Source organism: Bos grunniens, chromosome 6, assembly GCF_055505025.1.
Source record: "Bos grunniens cultivar Pamir isolate PY7600 chromosome 6, Bosgru_T2T1.0, whole genome shotgun sequence".
Taxonomy (NCBI): domain Eukaryota; kingdom Metazoa; phylum Chordata; class Mammalia; order Artiodactyla; family Bovidae; genus Bos; species Bos grunniens.
Window position 1 is genome coordinate 24,588,208 of NC_141170.1, and position 20,020 is coordinate 24,608,227.

General features: G+C 42.9%; 1 protein-coding gene across 2 annotated transcripts in view; it reads right to left on the reverse strand.

Moving 5' to 3' along the window:
- FRAS1 (Fraser extracellular matrix complex subunit 1) overlaps window positions 1-20,020 on the reverse strand; it is a 534,425-nt gene that overhangs the window by 189,553 nt on the left and 324,852 nt on the right. For both annotated transcript variants that reach the window (XR_015165261.1, XM_086405184.1), the window contains exons 21-22: window positions 1,236-1,388; window positions 823-969 (exon numbers count right to left, since the gene is read on the reverse strand). Coding sequence is in view for 1 of the 2 variants with exons in the window: in XM_086405184.1 (XP_086261310.1) it covers window positions 823-969; window positions 1,236-1,388 (300 nt within the window). In the remaining variant the exon portion in view is untranslated. The remainder of the gene's footprint in view (window positions 1-822; window positions 970-1,235; window positions 1,389-20,020) is intronic.

A 20,020-nucleotide genomic window follows, 5' to 3' on the forward strand; every position in this document is an offset into this window, starting at 1 on the left:
ACCATGGCTCTTTAATTCCTTCAACATGGGACTTCCTAGGACACAAACTTGAAATACCTGCACTGTATTTGCTAACTGTCATTTTCAAAATGAGAAACGTATAACACAATTTTTTGGCAACTGACACTTTACTGACTGAAATGAAATAAGCCTCCTCAGCCGGTCCCAAAACTGTTCCTTCATCTGTGAAGCACTTCCTGGTTTTTCCCCCTCCGATTTGCCCTTGCCCCAATTTATCCCAACTCTTCGTTTGTGCGTGACTCAGATAATTAATCATGCTTTGGCTTATTTGAGAACTAAGACATCTATACAAGTAGCTCTCATGCAAGACAAAAATAACTACTGTTTGGGCAGAAACTGAATGCCCTGTAGCACATCAAGCCTTGCATACTGTCAATATTCAACAAACATATCTCAAAAACAAACCCAGTGAAGTGCTGAGGTCATGGCTTGTGTACTTCAAATGAGCTCTGTTCTCCGCTTAGGATCTTGGAAATGACTCACTAAAAGAAACCATAGGAAAAAAATAGACTAACATTTTAATTATTTTAATGAGATAACTACAGTACAGAGAGGTTAAATGATTGGCCCAAGATCACACAGCTGGTATTTGCAAAGGAGAGACCTAGCCCAGCACTTCCAATTAGGCCCATATCTGAGTTATCATCTATTCATCACCTCCATATGCTTTGTAGATTCTTTCTCTTTCTTTTCTAAAAATAAAGGTTAGGTAAGAATATGGAAGCAAAAAAATCTCTATGTCCTTCCATGACCTCAGAAGAGCAAGAAAGGATACACAGTTCATTTTTTAAAAAAACTTACGCTGACAAACACGGTTATCATCGAGATAGTGCCCGGGGAAGCAGGCGATACTGCAGGTGCCAAGGTGGGACAGAACACGGCCAGTGTCACAGGAGGAGCAGGAGAATGGACCCCTGCCCTGGCAGGTCCTGCAGGAGGAGTGACATTCTGCAGAGAGATGAGACACGGAGGGAACCCATGAACCCAAATTCCCTTCCAAAGCAGCACACCCAGAGCCACTAATAAAAGCTCCTGCACGGAGAGGGTTAACTGGTATGCTTTACTTCCCCCTGCACTGGCGTGACTCCCCCCTGTACTGGTGTGCTTCTCGCTTTCTATCTCTCTCTCTGGAGGTTCAAGCCTTCTCAGGTACGAGCCCCAAGTGAAAGAAGATCACGAGGCACCGCCAGCTCCTGCGTCCAGCACTTACTCACTTTTACAAGCTCCTCTCTCCACGAAGTACCCAGAAGGGCAATCAGGGACACAGCGGTCCCCCAGCAGCAGGTTCCGGGCATTCTGGCACCGCAGGCAGACGCTCCCAGTGTCACGGAGGTTGGCTGCACAGTGATGGCACAGAGGGTGGCAGTCTGGAGAGGACAGAGGGGCACAGAGAGAAGGCACGGATGCTATGAAAGCAGTGTCTCATTTCTATATTGAAGGGTAAAAGGGATTGCAATGACCACTGCTGCAGCGCAGACAGCTGGGGAGTAGCCTGAAGGCAGTGTGTACATCAGTAAAGTAGAAGCCTGGGACCAGTACAAACAGTGTGTTTGAGGTTTTTAGCAAATGGCCAGGCCCAGCACAGCGATTGAGTCTTCGTCCCTTTCCAATTGAACAGCCTTCAAACCCTAGCGCAGCCTGTGATAGATACTTGCCAGGAGTGTAGAAAGAACTGTCAGATAACAGAAACAGTCCATCAGATCAACACAGAGAGCTCTGAGAGCTCAAATACAGAGAGCCCCTCCTCATTCACAGAGCTTCTTAGTATGCTCAGTACCTCCACGAGGCTCCACCTCCCAAAGGGGTCTTCCAGAGTCAGCTCTCCAGTCTCAGACATTGGTGTGAGAGGATTAGGGTTAGCTGATAATTGAATTGGGGGAAATTTTCAATCCTTAACTAGAGGTAAAGTTAGAGTTTCCTTGGTGGCTCAATGGTCAAGCATCTGCTTGCCAATGCAGAAGATGTGGGCTTGATCCCTGGGTGGGGAAGATCCCCTGGAGATAGAAATGGCAACCCACTTCGGTATTCTTGCCTGGAGAATTCCATGGACAGAGGAGCCTGGCGGGCTACAGACCATAGGGTTTCAAAGAGTGAAACACGACTTAGCAACTAAACTGCAACAAAGAGGTCAAGTTACAAAGAAGAGTTCAGTTTAAAAGTCAAAGATTAATTATCTGGGACGGCCAGCACTCTTTCTTGTTCTCACCCGTATAACAGTCCTCCTCTGATTAGAGAACTTGGTTGTGTGTAGCTCTCCCTATAGGTGAAAACTTCCTCTTTCCTATTTTAAGTGGTAATAATGCTTCAAGTCCCATTTATTACCCTCCATCCCAAGGATGGAAGCCACAAATTACCCCCCAAAATGAAAAAGGAGTAAAGACCTAGGAAAATAAAGGTCTGGTTATATGGTCTGTCTATCTTCCCCGCTAGGATTCAAAGCACTGTTTGCAGTCACTAAAGCACCATTCAGTAGCCAGGTATGTCTAATCATCCTAAAGTCTTGTAGACAGAGACTGTGATTTCTAGAAATATTGAGACTAAAGAATCCTTGTCAATAAAAAAAATTGATTACCTCAGTTGATAAAGTATCTGCCTGCAATTCGGGAGACCTGGGCTCAATTCCTCGGTCGGGAAGTTCCCCTGGAGAAGGAAATGGCAACCCACTCCAGTATTCTTGCCTGGAGAATCCCAGGCAAGAATGGACAGAGGAACCTGATGGGCCACAGTTCATGGGATCACAAGTTGGACACAACTTAGCACTTTCTTTTCTTCTTTCTTTCTCTCTAAGCCTCAGTGACACTCTTTCTAATTGCTGATCATCTGAGACATGTTCTATGCCAAAGAAGAGATGTTAACTCCATACCCAGTACCCATTCATCCACACAAGAAGTCTTTCTGGGGCCTCTGCAGTCACTCCAGAAGTTGAACCTGGAGTGTCCTCCTCAAAAACGCCAACTTTTTTATAGCGGCACATAAACGAACAGCATCTGACCTTTCTCTGAACTTCAGGAGTTTCAAGTTTCTTGCAGCCTTTTGTCAATATTAGAAACTATTCTTGATATCCTATGAGGCAAATTAATCCCCATTACAGTCCTTCAGTAAATTATAAAGGAAATGATGGGTGTATCGAGAGAAATCTGATAAGGAGGCTATTTCCCCCTGATTCAGTGTATGGCTTCCACACAATTCCAACCTTTTTGTTTTCTTTTTTTGTGTACTCTCCTCTCAGTGCCAGGAGCACTGAAAAGTCACTGGAGCAGATGGAGGTGGCTCTATTGTATGATTACCTTGATGAGTGGGTACAGGTTAGAATTGGAAACCCAGGAAACAGGACGGATTCAAGGCTCCATTGTCTGAAAAGTCTTGGCCTCTTCCTCTTCATTTAAGCCAGTGCTTACGAGAGTGCCGGGCTCAGGCATGCATCAACGAGATCTGCAGGTGTGCATGGTCTAAAAACTAGTTGCCTCTAACTGAGGCTTTCTCCAGCATACAATTAGAGAAAGGAAAAAGAATAATCACCAAGGGGATGCTTTGAAAAGAAAGTAAGCAGATCTCTTGAGTATTTTGTGACTACAATAAACAAATATTTATGGATTTGTCTGATTGTGTGGAACTCTAGAAACTGTTTGAATGAATTGTGTGATGTGTATGAAATAATTCTAAAGGCAGCTGGAGCTAGTTCATGGACGTTCCTTCCCGCTCTCATGGAAACTGCTTTTTAAAAATATGTTTATTTTTATTTATTTATTTGGCTGCACTGGGTTTTAGTTGAGGCACATGGGATCTTGTTCCCTGACCAGGAATTGAACTCGGGTCCCCTGCCCTGGGAGCACAGTCTCAGTTGCCAGTCCACCAGGGGAGTCCCTCGTGGCAGCTGCTTTGAAACCCTTGCTACTCTTCCCCAGTCATCAGAACCCACCCTGCCGCCCTCCCAGCTCCTCCCAGGTTATTTCACCCTCTACTTGATTCACCCCATCAAGCATGAGTACCTTTGTTTCTTTCCTGTCAACCTCTTTTTATTTCAACTCATCTCCCCTCCCAAGGGGAGGCTAATTCCTCCACCCATATTTTTTGATCCAATACTCAACATTATTTGAACATTATGGCAACATTATTACATCTTTTACCCCCATCTCTCTTCATTCACCTTGACATCAACCTCCAAATGTGTTCTGCATTACTTACTCCCCCCAAAACTTTTCTCAACAACCATTCCATCTCTTGCCTTCCCCTCACCACCCAACTGTCTTGCCTCTCTAACTTCTCACCACACTGTTATCTGCCTTCTGCCTCCACAGTTCAGCTTTTACCACTCTTGAAAAGGGCTCTGACCACCTAAGACCAGATGCAATGGCCTCCTTTAACTCCTGTACCATGTGCTGTACTCAGTCATGTCTGGCTCTTTGCAACCCCATGGACTGTGGCCCACCAGGCTCCTCAGTCCATGGAACCTTCCAGGCAAGAATACTAGAGTGGGTTGCCATTTCCTACTCCAGGGGATCATCCCAACCCAGGGATCGAACCTGTGTCTCTTGAGTCTCCTGCACCACGGGTGGAGTCTTTACCACTGAGCCACGTGGGAAGCCTAACTCACCCAAAGTGTCTGCAACACACGACACTTCAGATCACCCGTCCTCCTCGACCTCCTTTCCCCTCATCCTGTGCTTTGTCCTGAGGCTCCTCTCAGTCATTCTCTGCCCCTTGTTGCCTGATAAGTGTAGAAATACCTCACAACCCTCAACCTCTTCTATCCCCCTAACTCTCATTTGCCGAAGGTCTTAGAATCAGACATGGCTGTTTGCATCATCCTGGTCTGGTAAACAGCTACCAAAAGCCTGTGGAAAGGGCCAAGAGTTGCAGAGAGAGGGAATGTGAAGTGGTACAGCCACTATGGAAAACAGGATGGAGGTGTCTCAAAAGCTTAAAAATTTCATGTCTGCATATTTTTCTGAAGAAAACAAAAACGCTAAATTGACAACGTACATGCACCTCTATCTTCACTGCAGCATTATTTATAAAAGTCAAGATATGAAAGCCACTTAAATGTCCATCTGTAGATGAATGGATAAAGAAGATGTAGTATATATATATATATATTCCCAATGGAATATCACTCAACCATAGAAAGAATAAAATGTTGCCATTTGCAACGACATGGATGGACCTTAAGGGTATATGCTAAATGAAATAGGTCAGATAGAGAAAGACAAATCCCATATAACTTCACTTACATATGGAATCTAAAAAGCAAGAAAAAAAAGAACATGAAACAGAGTCAAAGATGGAGAAAACAAACAGGCAGTGGCCAGAGAGGAGAGTGCTGGAGAGGGGATGAGTGAAACAGGTAGGGGCGAAGGAGAGATACAAACTTCTAGTGACAAAATAAATAAGTAATGGGGATAAAATGTGCAGCATGGGGAACACTGGCTATAATACCATAATAACTTTCTATGGTGACAGACGGTAACTAGACTCATTGTGGTGATCATTTTATAATGTATAGAAATATCAAATCACTATGTTGTACACCAGGAACTAACACAGTGCTGTGGGTCAATTATATTTCAATACAAATAAAGGAGAGAGTTGCAGAGACTTCACAATTACTCAGGGCCTCTGTCTCTCTCCACGGCTCCATATTAAGCCTTAAAGAGGTGTGGAATCAATCACCACACACACCACAACGCATGATGGAGTGAGTACCCAGAGGCAAGGAGAAATCAATGAGTGATGCCTGAAAAAATAAAACAATCAACTGCACATTACCCAAAGCATCACATTAATTCAGGTTAGTTTACAGTTTCACATTATACACGAGACTGTAACTACTCGAGTTTGGAGAGTTGGATTCTTTATGTGTACTACCTGTTCAGTTCAGTTCATTCGCTCAGTCGTGTCTGACTCTTTGCAACCCCATGAATTGCAGCACGCCAGGCCTCCCTGTCCATCATCAACTCCCGGAGTTCACCCAAACTCATGTCCATCGAGTCGGTGATGCCATCCAGCCATCTCATCCTCTGTCATCCCCTTCTCCTCCTGCCCCCAATCCCTCCCAGCATCAGAGTCTTTTCCAATGAGTTAACTCTTCGCATGAGGTGGCCAAAGTACTGGAGTTTCAGCTTCAGCATCCACACTACCTGTACTCATTCCTTATTCATTTATCCATAGCTTAAAAAGTCATGCTGGAGGCTTCCCACGTGATGCAATGATAAAGAATTCACCTGCTACTGCAGGAGACACAGGTTCGATCCCTGGTCTGGGAAGATTCCACATGATATGGAGAAACTAAGCCTGTGGTCCACAACTGTTGAGCCTGTGCTTATGCCCTAGAACCTGTGCTCCACATCAAGACAAGCCACCACAATGAGAAGCTCACGTACTGCAACAGAGAGGAGCCCCTGCTCACTGCAACTAAAGAAAAGCCCGTGCAGCAACAAAGACCAGCACAGACAAAAATAAATGAATAAAATCATTTTTAATAAGTCATACTAAACACCCAATCCTAGGAATAGATTCACCCCAAAACAACTGCCTGAGTCCTGTGTTAATGCGTGTACGTACTGTGCAAAGTTGCTTCCATCGTGTCCGACTGTTTGTGATCCTATGGACTGTAGCCCACCAGGCTCCTCTGCTCATGGGATTCTCCAGGCATGAATACTGGCATGGGTTGCCAAGATCTCCTCCGGGGGATCTTCCCCACCCAGAACCTGTGTCTCTTGGGTCTTCTGCATTGACAGGCAAGTTCTTTACCACTAGCATCACTGGGGAAGCCCTCCTGGGTTGTTAATGTAAACAGCAGTAGTAGTGAAAGTCACTCAGTGATGTCTGAATCTTTGCGACTCCATGGACTATATAGTCTATGAAATTTTCTAGGCCAGAATACTGGAGTGGGTAGCTTTTCCCTTCTCCAGGGGATCTTCCTAACCCAGTGATCAGACCCAGGTCTCCCACATTGCAGGTAGATTCTTTATCAGTTGAGCTACAATACATTCCTGCAACTCTTTCTTCTTAAATCTGTCTTATAACAACCCCCCAACAGAAGACCACATAAAACCAAAATGCTCTCAAATCTTGCATGGAGTCAACCTGAAGGTTGACTGACTTTTATTAAACCAACTAGAAAAGAAAACTAAATTCCTAAAACCTAGGAAACACCTTTGTCTTAAGAGGCTTGAAGTCAAAATTATAGGAAAGAATTCCTTGGGAGAGCTCAAAATGAGTTATGATGTGCAGGTAAAGAAGCCAGAAATCAGAGCAACAGGGCTTGAGGACTAATTCCAGTGTCCTGACTACAATCAGAAAAGCATTGTTCCCACAGGAAGACTGCTCAGGGGTGACAGGCTACAAGTGGCCAGTCCCCCTGGGCACCAATCAAGCCTGGGAGCCCACTGTGATCTTCCACACTGAGAGGGGCTGAGTGGGGCTCAAGACAGGGAGCTTACAATTTTATTTTTCTGACTACAAAGCGAGCCATGGAAGAAACTATGAAAAGCATTTTTATAAAGCATAAATAAACACAACAATCCCCCTACATAAATCTTTCAGAGTAAATAGCTACTCACATAGAACTTTTTCTCTTAGTTCTTTTTCTGTACAATTTTCCCTATATAGATTTTTACATAGATGTTGCTGCTGCTGCTAAGTCACTTCAGTCGTGTCCGACTCTCAGTGACCCTATGGACTGCAGCCCACCAGGCTCCTCCATCCATGGGATTTTCCAGGCAAGAGTACTGGAGTGGGGTGCCATTGCCTTCTCCATTATGTAGATGAGATTCTACTAAATGTCATTATATAATAACTTTTTAAGATTTAATACCATATAGTACTTTTTTTTTAATTCAATGCCATCATTTCCATATGCCATTAAGGGACTCTTCATAAACATCATTTTTGGGGACTGCATAATATTCTAGCATTGAATAAACCAAATTTACCATTTTCTTTTTTTAAAAAAATATTTATTTTTAGCTGTGTTGGGTTTTAGTCACAGCACGAGGGCTTCTCTCTAGCTGAGGGTGAGAGTTCAGTAGTTCAGTAGTTGTGGCACATAAGCTTAGTTACTCCAAGGCATGTGGGATCTTAGATCCCTGAACAGGGATTGAACTCGTGTCCCCTGCACTGGAAAGCAGATTCTTAACCACTGGACAACCAGGGAAGTCCCTTACCATTTTTCTTATCCTTGATCACTTACTTTCAATTCATCCACTTTTATAATGAAGGCCAAGATAATTCACTTGTGCTTTTTAGATTATTTCCTAAGTGACAGTGTCATAAGTACAGCTAATATTATTATTATAGCTTACATTTATTGAGGTTTGAATATACATCAAGCACTGTATTAATTATCATAAATGCATAATCTCATTTGAAAAGATGAGGTAGGCAATGTTATTATCTCTATTTTAAAGATGAGGAAAGACTCAGAAGTTGTCATTTGCTCACACTGACTTCAGATCATACACTTTTAGCCACTGCAGTCATGAAACAAACGTGAAATTCTCAATAGGTATTACAAATTTCTGTCCCATTGTTTCATCATAACTTTGCCTGCACTAAGACATTTTAAAAAATAAAACAATCTGGCTAATTTGGCTGGTGAAAACTGCTGTTAGATAGTTGTTTTGATTCAGATTTCTTTTATTATAAGTGAAGCTGAACATGTAACAAATCTTTATTTCAAACCATAAAGCTGTTCAAATGTCTCTTGTACTCATAGAGCTTTCACTATGGTGCAGGTGAGGACCCAAGATACAGGATGACAGTTGAGTATCAGATATGTGTAATCAAACAGTAGGTTGAGATCTCAACCAATGAATTCTTTCCTCATCCACTGCATCCATCCCCCACTGGACCAGGGAGCATGGGCACCACGTGCTCCCGGAGAAAGTTAGCAGAATCAGACCAGCAGAGATGCCAAATTCATGGAGCCCAGGGAGCAGGTGAAAGATAGACGACAAAAGAAACTTAAATGTGGAACTGGAACAAGGAGACTCAGACCCTTCCCGACCAATACAACCCCTATGCTCTCCACCTCAGTCCCTCAGCCTAGAAAAACCCTTCAAGTTGGAGAGGAAGAAGGAGCAGAAAGACCCTCCACTTTGCCCCTCCTCTCCCCTCCCTCCCATGGAACAGGTTGGAAGTAGCCAAGTAGGATATTCAAGAATACAACACTAAAATAGACTTAGTCTGTGCTTCCTGACTTTAAAGAAGGTTGTGCCCAAACTGAGTCCTGGGTCCTAAGGCAATAGAGATGGTGGCAGAGCAGGGTGAGCAACAAGAGATTGTAAGGCAGACGCTTAGATATGGGACTACATTGAGATCAGTGCAAACTTTTGTAAAATGTAAATGAGGCAAGCACAGGGACCATGGAAGTCTCTGACAGGCAACCAGCCCAGTCCAGGAGTCAGGGAAGGCTGCCTGGAAGAGGCTGGAAAACTAAGTGGGAGTTAGCTGCGAGAGGCAATGAGTTGGGGGATGGAGCTTGGAAAGGTCCCAAGAAGAAGGAAAACAAGCAGAAACCCAGAAGCTCAACAGAACAGGATGCCTTCAAGGAACTGAAAAAGGTTCTATACACTTGGATGTTGAAGAACTACGAAAGAGCTGCTCAGGACCTGGCTATGCTAGTTTTGGAATACCTTGTAAGTCAGGAAAGAGTATGGACTTATTCTCATGGCGACTGGGAATTGGTCTGTGTGTCTGTATTCTTTGCCAGTCTGTCTACTGAGGTCTTCTGTGTTTTTACTACAGATTTAAATGAGACATTATATGAAAGGTGACTAGTGATGGCAGAAGACATGAAAACAGCAACCAAGAAGCAACAAGCCAAGAAAACTGCCACACGACAGCTTTCAACACAAACTTAAGGGAAGAAGAGAGAGGTCCCCGGGCTTCTGTCTCTTGCCCACTTACGTTATATTCATAGAAGACCCTTCTCTGCTAACGTCCACTGCTGACCTGCTGAGGCTTATGCTAGAGTAGGCATATTCAGAAAACTAAGAGTACTATTGTGTAAGTGTATAAAGGCTGTCGAGACCAGGAATGGAGACCTTGGGTGTCCTTTGAGAAGGAAAACCAATATACCAGTGGTTTATCTTTCAGACATGACCAGGGGAGACTTTTGAGCAATCTGCCAGCTTCCAAAATGCCTTTAAAATTTACAAGGTAGAATTTGGCTAAATCAGTAGTACCTAGTTAGGGAGCCCTTGTTCAGTCACTAAGTCGTATTTGACTCTTTGCAATCCCATGGACTGCAGCATGCCAGGCTTCCCTGTCCTTATCTAGATAAGGGAGCCCTTATCTATATGTTAAATGAAAGAATAAAATATTGGAGTGAAAATACCAGGAAACTGTGGGGAATTTGAAGGCCTGGGAAAAGGCTGACCTGGCCTGCACCACCTGATTTTTCAATTTACTTCAGGCCAAGAGGAGCAGGGAGAAACTTGGCTGCACGTGTGGCAATTTACAACTGCCCTGTCAGTACAATTCGAGATAATGAAGAGAGAAATCTCCCTATGGCCAGCCAGATGCACTAATTATACAATCTAAACATAATTAAGAGGCGCTATGAGCCCATCTCCAGACACCGCAGGAGGTGACTATGTGTCCCAGGGAACTGCTACCACAATAGTCACTTCATGCACAATAAAATCAATGGGGCATATTTTTTAAGAATTAAGCTGATTTGGAGGCCAGTCTTGAATTCTTCTTAGTAGGTGGTGACCATCTGACAAGTCCTGATTCAGATTCTTGCTGGACTCACACTGGTAGGAGCACAACATCTTCTTTTTTTAATTGGAAGACATTGCTTTACAATGTTGTGTTGGTTTCTGCTGTACAACAACTTGAAGCAGCTCTAAGAATACAAATCTCCACTTCTTCCTGAGCTTCCCTGCCACCAACCACTCCCCTCATCCTAACCCTCCTAGGTCATCAGAGAGCCCGAGTTGAGTTCTCTGGGAACACAAGCTTTTAAAGTGTCCTTAAAATGCTATTAATGTCAGCTGCTGCTGCTGCTGCTAAGTCGCTTCAGTCGTGTCCAACTCTGTGCGACCCCAGAGACGGCAGCCCATCAGACTCCACTGTCCCTGGGATTCTCCAGGCAAGAACACTGGAGAGGGTTGCCATTTCCTTCTCCTATGCATGAAAGTGAAAGATGAAAGTGAAGTCGCTCAGTCATGTCCGACTCTTAGCGAGCCCATGGACTGCAGCCTACCAGGCTCCTCCATCCATGGGATTTTCCAGACGAGTACTGGAGTGCGGTGCCATTGCCTTCTCCATTAGGCCAACAAAACAGCAAATTCCTCTGTAGTCCTCCTTATCCCACCTGCAGTCCCATTCCTCCCTACAGGTGATATCTGGAACAAGTTCACAGGATACATCAGAGGAAGTTTATACTGTCACTGCTTAATTTGTACCAGAACCACAGTTACTAAAATAGAGGAACTGAATTTCCAACCCACCAATCTAGGAGCCTCTGCGAGGATTAACGGTCCATTCTCAAAGCCCCATCTGTGCAGAAAGGCATTTTCCGCTGACCTTCCCGTCTGTAATCGAAAGAGGAGACTAACCTCAAATATGCCTAAATGGTGAGCGCGTATCCCTTAATTGCTTAAAAACAGCACAGTTCAGGAGGCCGTCTCTCAAATCCTCCCATTGCTACTTAGTAAGTAAATCCTTATTTGTCACTATTTCAATTACAGTAAAGAGTCTTTAAATAAAAGACTCATTAAGGATGACAGCGGAGACAGAGGAGAGAGACCCCAGACACATTTACGTGTAGCCTGTTTCAGATCATACACATTACCTCCATTTCAGACTTCATATATCACTATATATTAAATAGGTGGAGCGAGGAGGGTAGCTGGAATTCCAGTTATTTGTTTATGTGTCTGCTTGCTCACAAACCCGGTGAAGTAGCACGTTAAACCCACAAATTAATGAACACATTATAAGGGAGCCTGGAAGCAGAGTATCGGCTCACGCTGAAATAAATACATTTCTTATTTTTAAGCAAGCAGTGGATTCCATTTGTTTTCTAAATGTGCACAGCATGTGCACATGCTAAAAATGTAAATATGTAAAAAATTAATATTTTGACTCAGCAGTGGCAATATCCTCTAATACTTCATCCTGCTGCTGTGAGGAAATTATATGAGGTCATCACGGTGTGAGGCTTTCTTCAAATCACAAAGGCTCTGCTTCGAGGATCAGTGAGGATTACCCACAATCATGATGGATGGAAGCACATGGCAGTGAAATGACTTATTTCACGTCTTTGGAGCCAAGTCAAAAAAGCTTGAAGATATTAAAGTAAATGTGTACTGTCGAAGCAATGGCTTTGCATGTTGGTTTTATGGGGCCATGACTCCTTAGCTGATAAATAATGGACCTATAAAAATGTATTTAGATACACAGTGAGGCTTTTAATAATGTCCTGTCAGTCGATTAGGTTCTTAATGCAACCACATTAAATGTGTTTGGAAGCTGTTAAAATAATCAGAACTTGTAGCTATTCCTCATCAGGCGAGAAGGAAATGATTCCATGCTGAAGCTCAGGGTCCTTGAAGTGTGTATGGATTCTGAATTTGGATGCCACTTTGAAAACTGATGGGGTTCTATTTGTGAGGCAAGCATAGCAGGAAGCCAGAAAATAACATACAGATGGCAGAAGTAAAAGAAGCCCCTCACTTCCCCTTTGGAACATTACTTTGGTCCTAGCCCACCCACCAGTCAGTTCCGTCGCTCAGTCATGTCCGACTCTTTGCAACCCCATGGACTGCAGAATGCCAGGCTTCCCTGCCCACTGGAGAAGGGAATGGCAAACCACTTCAGTATTCTTGCTTTGAGAACCCGATGAACAGTACGAAAAGCCCACTCATGAGCGCTTATAAATCGTGTGCTCTGTTTAGGGTTAGCTCTGAGTTAGTACAAAAACAAATAAATAAAACTTGCCATTTTTCAGTGTCTGTGGCTGCAGTTTTACCCTGGGAAAAACCAATAAAGAAACAGCAACAAAGCCCACTACTGTAGACAGAGCTTAACGATACAGGACAGTGATTTCTGCCCAGTGTTGACAAACTTACAAATGTGGTGAGAAGCCCAGGGTAGCACCCACAGAGACAGGCGGCTAGAAGAAGAAGGGAGCGAGAGGCAGCGTGAGATGTAAGAGTGAAGCTCCTTCCTCAGGTCTGATGCAATTTCTTGCTGCCAACAGGGGAAATAAGCACCCTTCCTGTCCAAGTATCCTGACACCTTGTATCTAACCTCTCTTCCCCCCAGTTTATGTTTTAATCTTGCCTTCCCTCCAATATAGAAAAAAGTTCACTTCAGTAACACCTCCGGGATGTCCGTTGGGTGTGAGGAACTGTGGAAGCTACTGCGGCAGACAGAGCATTGAGTCAGTGAGACCCTTCCCTCAAGACGCTCAGGACAAGGTCCAATGTCAGAAGAAAGCCACACCTAAGATACAACTGAAGCTGAAGCTCCAATACTTTGGCCACCTGGTGTGAAGTGCCAACTCATTGGAAATGACTCTGATGCTGGGAAACGATGAAGGCAGGAGAAGTGGGTGACAGAGGATGAGATGGTTGGATGGCATCACTGACTCAGTGGACATGAGTCTGAGCAAACTCTGGGAGATAGTGAAGGACAGGGAAGCCTGGTGTGCTGAAGTCCATGGGGTCGCAAAGCGCCAGACATGACTGAGTGACTGAACAGCAACAAAATACAACTGGCATCTAAGGAGGGCCAGAGAATTATTTATCCAAAGGAAATAAGAGGGACTTGAGCTTTGCAAGATGTGGCGGTGACTAGAATGTGGAAGAGGGGTGGGAAGGAAGTGGGTGTAACTCAATTTTAAATTATAATTATGATCAACTCCTTTGAACAATGCAAAGGTTAATTGGAGTATAACTTGTAGTCAGCCCTCTGCATCCCCATTCCTCCATGTCCTCAGATTCAACCAACCACAGACAGTATAATACTGTAGTATTTACTAGTGAAAAATATCTGAACACGAGTAAACCCATGCAGTTCAAACCTACATCGTTCAAGCATCAACTGTACTTACTTTTGAATTATACTGGTGAAACATCAGTAGTGGATGAAGAGAGTCAGGAGAAGGAAAAAAAGTACCACCTCTGGTAGAGGTGAGGCAGGTATTCTTTCGTGCTTTTTGAGTATATTGTTCCTGTGGATCAAATGTTCAGAAAGCAGACATATCCCTTCTCAAAGAAAGGAATGAAGGGAAAGGTATTTAGAAGAAGATACAGAGAGATTCAAGGGGAAGAAGTGAGGAAGTTTCTTCTGCTGTTGTTGTTTTTAGGAGATTATGTTAATCTTCCAAACACAGAAGAAAGCACAGATATAAACTGGTGGGAGTGAGAGTTGAGGGAAAGTGTAGTGAGTGTATATGGAAAGGCCATGGTGTGCAAGGTGCCAAAGCCTCAGAAAGAACGACAAGTAATACTGTTTCGGAGAAGAGAAGGTCCTACTGGACCTAGATTGGGTCATGAAGGCTGGTGACCCAGGGTTCACACGTGTACCCTCTGAAGTGGCGCTGCTTCAAAGCCAAGCTCTACTGCATACTAGCTGTGGAACATTGGGTAAGCTGGTTAATGTCTCTTACCTTAGTCTCTCGGGTTACAACGTGGAAATGTTACTAATCACAGCTCTGACCTTCCAGGGTCACAGTCAGGATTAAATGAGACAATGTATGGGAGGAGTTAGTACATAGTAAGTGCTCAATACACATTAGCCATTATTGTTAATCTGGGGCAAGCCCAATCAGGACTGCCATTGATACTGATGATCACACTTACATCTAAGTCATGATTTTTGCCTATTACATGTAAATGGAGGGATTTATGTGTGTAAAAAAAGTAGGTAAGTGCAGCCATAGCAATTTTTCTGTCTTTAGTACTTAAGGACAACCTGTGGAACCCAAATTCAATGGTATTCTTTACACATAAGCAGTCAAACCTTCTCTACAATTCAGGCCCTGGCCTGTAGTTCTGAAGACAAAGCAATCCTAACTTCATTGGGAGCCCTGCCAAGTTGAAGACTTTTAAGTAAGGTCATTTCCAAGGCTAGGTAGATACTGTCTAGTAAAAGTCACAAAAAGGAGAAAATACAAAAGTCACAAAAAGGAGAAAAGCTGCTGTTCTTTTTTTCTTTTTTAATTTAGGAAGGCTTCAATTTAAGCATAGGTCATGTTCTTTTTTTCCCCAAAAGTTCAAAGAAAAGAAATGCTTTGAAATATTCAACCATTTTTCAGCAGACAGCACAGTCCCTTAAATACAACACAAACTCTGAGAACAAGAGAGAGACAATCATTGAAAGTTCCAGACAGAGATAGGATTTGCATCTCTTAGTTCCAGCAATAGGAGATAGGGTGACAGATGAGAAATTGAAAAAAGAATGTGCATTGCCAGAAAAGAAGATAAGCAAAATGAAGAGGGAAATGTTAAAAAAAAATAAGACACAAGAAAATTGAAAAAAATATAGAGATAAAAGAACAGGGCCAGATGGAATGAAATAGAAAGTGAAACAGAAGAGATAAGAAGCAAAAAAATGTAAAAACACACAATGGGTTGTACAAGAAGATTCTTGATGTAATTACTTTAGGACACACTGAAAGGGGACTAGACTGAAGTAGATGTTAGGACGCCAGAATCAAATCATTCCAACATTTCTTGATCACCATCTATGTGCTGATTAGGCACTGAACTGAGCTCTATTCCCACTTCTGCAGGAAGGTTTCTTGGGATGACAAAGTTAAGTGAGAAAATACTTTAAAAATTATAAAATTCACCAAACCACACCATTATTGCTATTAATAAGAACATGAAAAGCAGATCTCATCCCAGGTGAAACCTTGGAAGTCATACTTAACTCACCAAGCGGTAACTCTATCCCCTGCTGGTTATTGCCCAGAACCATAGCACAAAAAATAGCCAATCAAGTTAAGTTACACAAATACAAGGGAATGTTATTTAGCCATTAAAAACTACAATTACGTGGATTCTTCCAATGACTTGCCAAGACATGGAAATATACAAAGTGATACTTAAGAGAAAGACAAAGAAATACAGACATGCCTCATTTTATTGTGTTTGACTTAATTGTGCTTTGCACCTATGTTTTTTTCTTTTGCAACCTGAAGGTTTGTGGCAACTCTACTCTGTCAGATGACAGTTAGCATTTTTTAGCAATAAAATATTTTTATTTAAGGTATAGTCATTGTGTTTAAGACCTAAAACTATTGCACACTTAATAGACTACAATATAGTGTAAACATAATTTTTATGAGTACTCAAAAACCAAACAATATGTGTGACTTGCTTTATTGTGATAGTCACTTTATTGCAGTGGCCGGAAACCAAACCCACAACATTTCAAAGGTGTGCCTGTACATAGCTGCTGATTACAACTATGAAAAACGCATGTATTTAACCACTGGAAAAGATTAAAGTACATGTGGGAGTAATACAAATTATTGAATTTTAGTAGGTGTTAATGTTTTTATTTAAAGTTTATTCATTTAATACAGATACACATAATATGGAGCTTCCCTGGTGGCTCAGATGGTAAAGAATCTGCCTGCAATGCAGGAGACACGGGCTTGATCTCTGGGTCAGGAAGATCCCCTGGAGGAGGAAATGACAACCCACTCCAGTATTTTTGCCTGGAGAATGCCCATGGACAGAGGAGCCTGATGGGCTACAGTCCATGGCATCGCAAAGAGCTGGACATGACTCAAGCAACTTGGCAAGGGATACACTATATAAATCCACTGCAATCTTAAATGACTTCCTTAGCATTTAAAACAGACCAAAAAATTCTTGCAGCTTTCCCCAGTAGTGCTGCTCCAACCATCTTGCCATACCAGACTCTGAGGATCCACCTTTTAATCTACAACCAGAAAATTTCTTGAGTTCCTATTATTATATTTGGTCTCATCAAGTAGGACAAAATGGTTAAGCATTGCACAAAAAGTTCGTTCAGGTTTTTCCATAAGCTCTAAGGGAAGGGACTTCCCCAGTGGTGCAGTGGTTAGGAATCTGCCTTATGGCTCAGGGGGTGCAGGTTCAATCCCTGGTACTGGAACTAAGATCCCATGAGACACAGCACAACTAAGCCCACAAGTCACAGCTACTGAGCCCTTGCTCCCTGGAGCCCACACCACAACTAGAGGGAAGTCTGAGTGCAGCGACTAAGACTCAACACAGCCAAAAATAAAATTAAAAAAATAGGAATAATAAAAAAAAAAATAGATCTTATGGGAAAACCAAAACCAGCTTCTGGCCAACCAATATGTAACTTCTGGAATGACTCTCCAGGTTAAAATCTTGGCTCTATCTTCCAAATTTTGTCATTTTGAGTAAGTGACTTGAACCTTTCTTCAGCTGAGTTTCTTCATATGCAAAATGGAGATCACATTAGTACCCACCTTGGAGAATCACTGTCAGTATTAAATGGCAAAATGCATTCAAAGCAATTTAGCACAGTGCTTGTCACATACTAAGGGGTTTCTAGGTGGTGCAGTGGTAAAAAATGGGCCTGCTGATGCAGGAGACACAAGAGACTCGGGTTCAACTCCTGAGTCAATAAAATCCCCTGGAGGAGGAAATGGCAACCTGATCCACTATTCTTGCCTGGGAAATTCCATGGACAGAGGAGCCTGGCGGGCTACATCCATGGGGTTGCAAAGAGTTGGACACAATGGAGCAACTGAGCACAGCACTGCACTGTCATATACTAAGCTCTCAGTACAGTCACCTATTACCAGACACCATGAAAAGACCACTCACAGAGAACATGAGCCAGTCAAAGCCAAGTGGTTCGAAATCCAAAAATGACAACTCAGGAGCTGCCAAAAGCAAGCTGGTCCTAGAAGGGAAGGAATCTGAGCAAGGCCAGAAGGGATGGATGGGTAGGATTTTGATGATGAAAATAAAGTATTAACTGTTACAAGTTTTAGTGTGTGCCTTTTTTCTTCTTTCAGTTTACAGTCTCAGGAGCAGCTACAGCAAGATATAGAACAGTGCCAACCTTCCTCACACGTGTGTGTGCGTGCTCAGTTGCTTCAGTTGTGTCCGACTCTTTGCAACCCCATGGATCGTAGCCCACCAGGCTCCTCTGTCCATGGGATTCTCCAGGTAAGAATACTAGAGTGAGTTGCCACGCCCTCATCCAGGGGATCTTCCCCACCCAGGATTGAACCCGGGTCTCCTGCAACTCCTGTACTGCAGGTGGATTCTTTACCACTGAGCCATTGGAGAAGCCCCCACACCCCACACATAGAAACTGCTATAAAGCAGAACTGGCTCCCACATCTCTGGCTTCAAGTCACTTTATCTGGAAGCAGAGAACTGGAGCACTGGTTTCTATAGGGCTCTATCCCACCCAGTTCTTAATGATATTCAAGTTGAACTGTTTCTTTTTTCATCACTCAGTGTTGCAATTCTCACAGCTTATTTCACAATAAGGATTTGTTGCTCTTTAACCTGTGCGTTTCAACTGCTTCACCACACTTTTCCGTGTCCTCTTTAAGAAATGATTGACAGTAATTGGGGAAAATTGTGGAAGGGACTCAAGAGGTTTCGTTTTGTTTTTAATGATTTGGAAGAAAAAAGATATTAACAGGTTTTCTAATTTGTCAACTCAGATTCAGAGAGCAAACACATCTCAGACCCAGCATTAGAGGAAAATTACTGATTGCTCCCTGATGCTCTTCAACAGTTGAGAGAGTGGCAAGCCTAAGCAATCTCAGGGCCCTCTCTGTTTGTCCACAGAGAAAAGAAGGAAGAAAGGAAGAGAGAGAGGGGACCAAGGGATGGAAGGAAGGAAATTTGCAATCTGAGTACAGCTTGAGTATTTCATTTGATCTTGAGGAAGTGCCAACAAATTGTCCAACATACTAACACCAGCTAGGAGAAGGCAATGGCACTCCACTCCAGTCCTCTTGCCTGGAAAATCCCATGGACGGGGGAGCCTGGTAGGCTGCAGTCTATGGGGTTGTGAAGAGTTGGACACAACTGAGCGACTTCACTTTCACGTTCCACTTTCATGCATTGGAGAAGGAAATGGCAACCCACTCCAGTGTTCTTGCCTGGAGAATCCCAGCGATGGGGGAGCCTGGTGGGTTGCCATCTATGGGGTCGCACAGAGTCGGACACGACTGAAGCGACAGCAGCAGCAGCAGTGCTGGGCTTCCCAAATATTGTTCTGCAAAGCATTGGTTAACTCTGGGAGAAGCTATAATTAATCGAGGGGAGGGATACAGCCTCCTTCATTTCAGAGATTTACAATGCACACTTGCTTATTTAAGGTTTTGATAAATTCCATAATAAAGAAAGCTGCTTAACTTTACTTAATCAAGAGTTTGCCAAATTTATTCAGCCAGGAGACATGTTTTTATGCCACACCTATTAACCACTGGTTAGAACTCAAGTACTGGAATACAATATGAAAATTCTGAGAGTAGTAGTTCTTTCCTGATGCTTGTCTTCTTTTGCTTACACTCTGGCACAGATTTATGAGAAAACAAACCAGCATTTAAAAAATTACTGCATAAACAAAATTTAATCCCTTAGAATTCTGCCATCCTGACAAACCAGCTATTTAAAATTTTGCAGTCTTTGTAGAAAACAAACCTACAGCTACCAAAGGGGAAATGTAGGGAGGATAAATTCAGAGTATGGGATTAATAGATGCACACTACCATATGCAAAATAGATAAACAACAAGGATTTACTGTATAGCACAGGGAACTATATTCAACATCATATAATAAATACTGGAAAAGAATAGAAAAACAGGCAATATGAATATATATATCAATAATTAATTTAAATGTAAATGGATTAAATGCTTGAACCAAAAGACACAGACTAGCTGAATGGATACAAAAACAAGACCCATATATATGCTGTCAACAAGAAACCCACTTCAGACCGCAAGACACATATAGACTGAAAGTGAGAGGATGAAAAATATA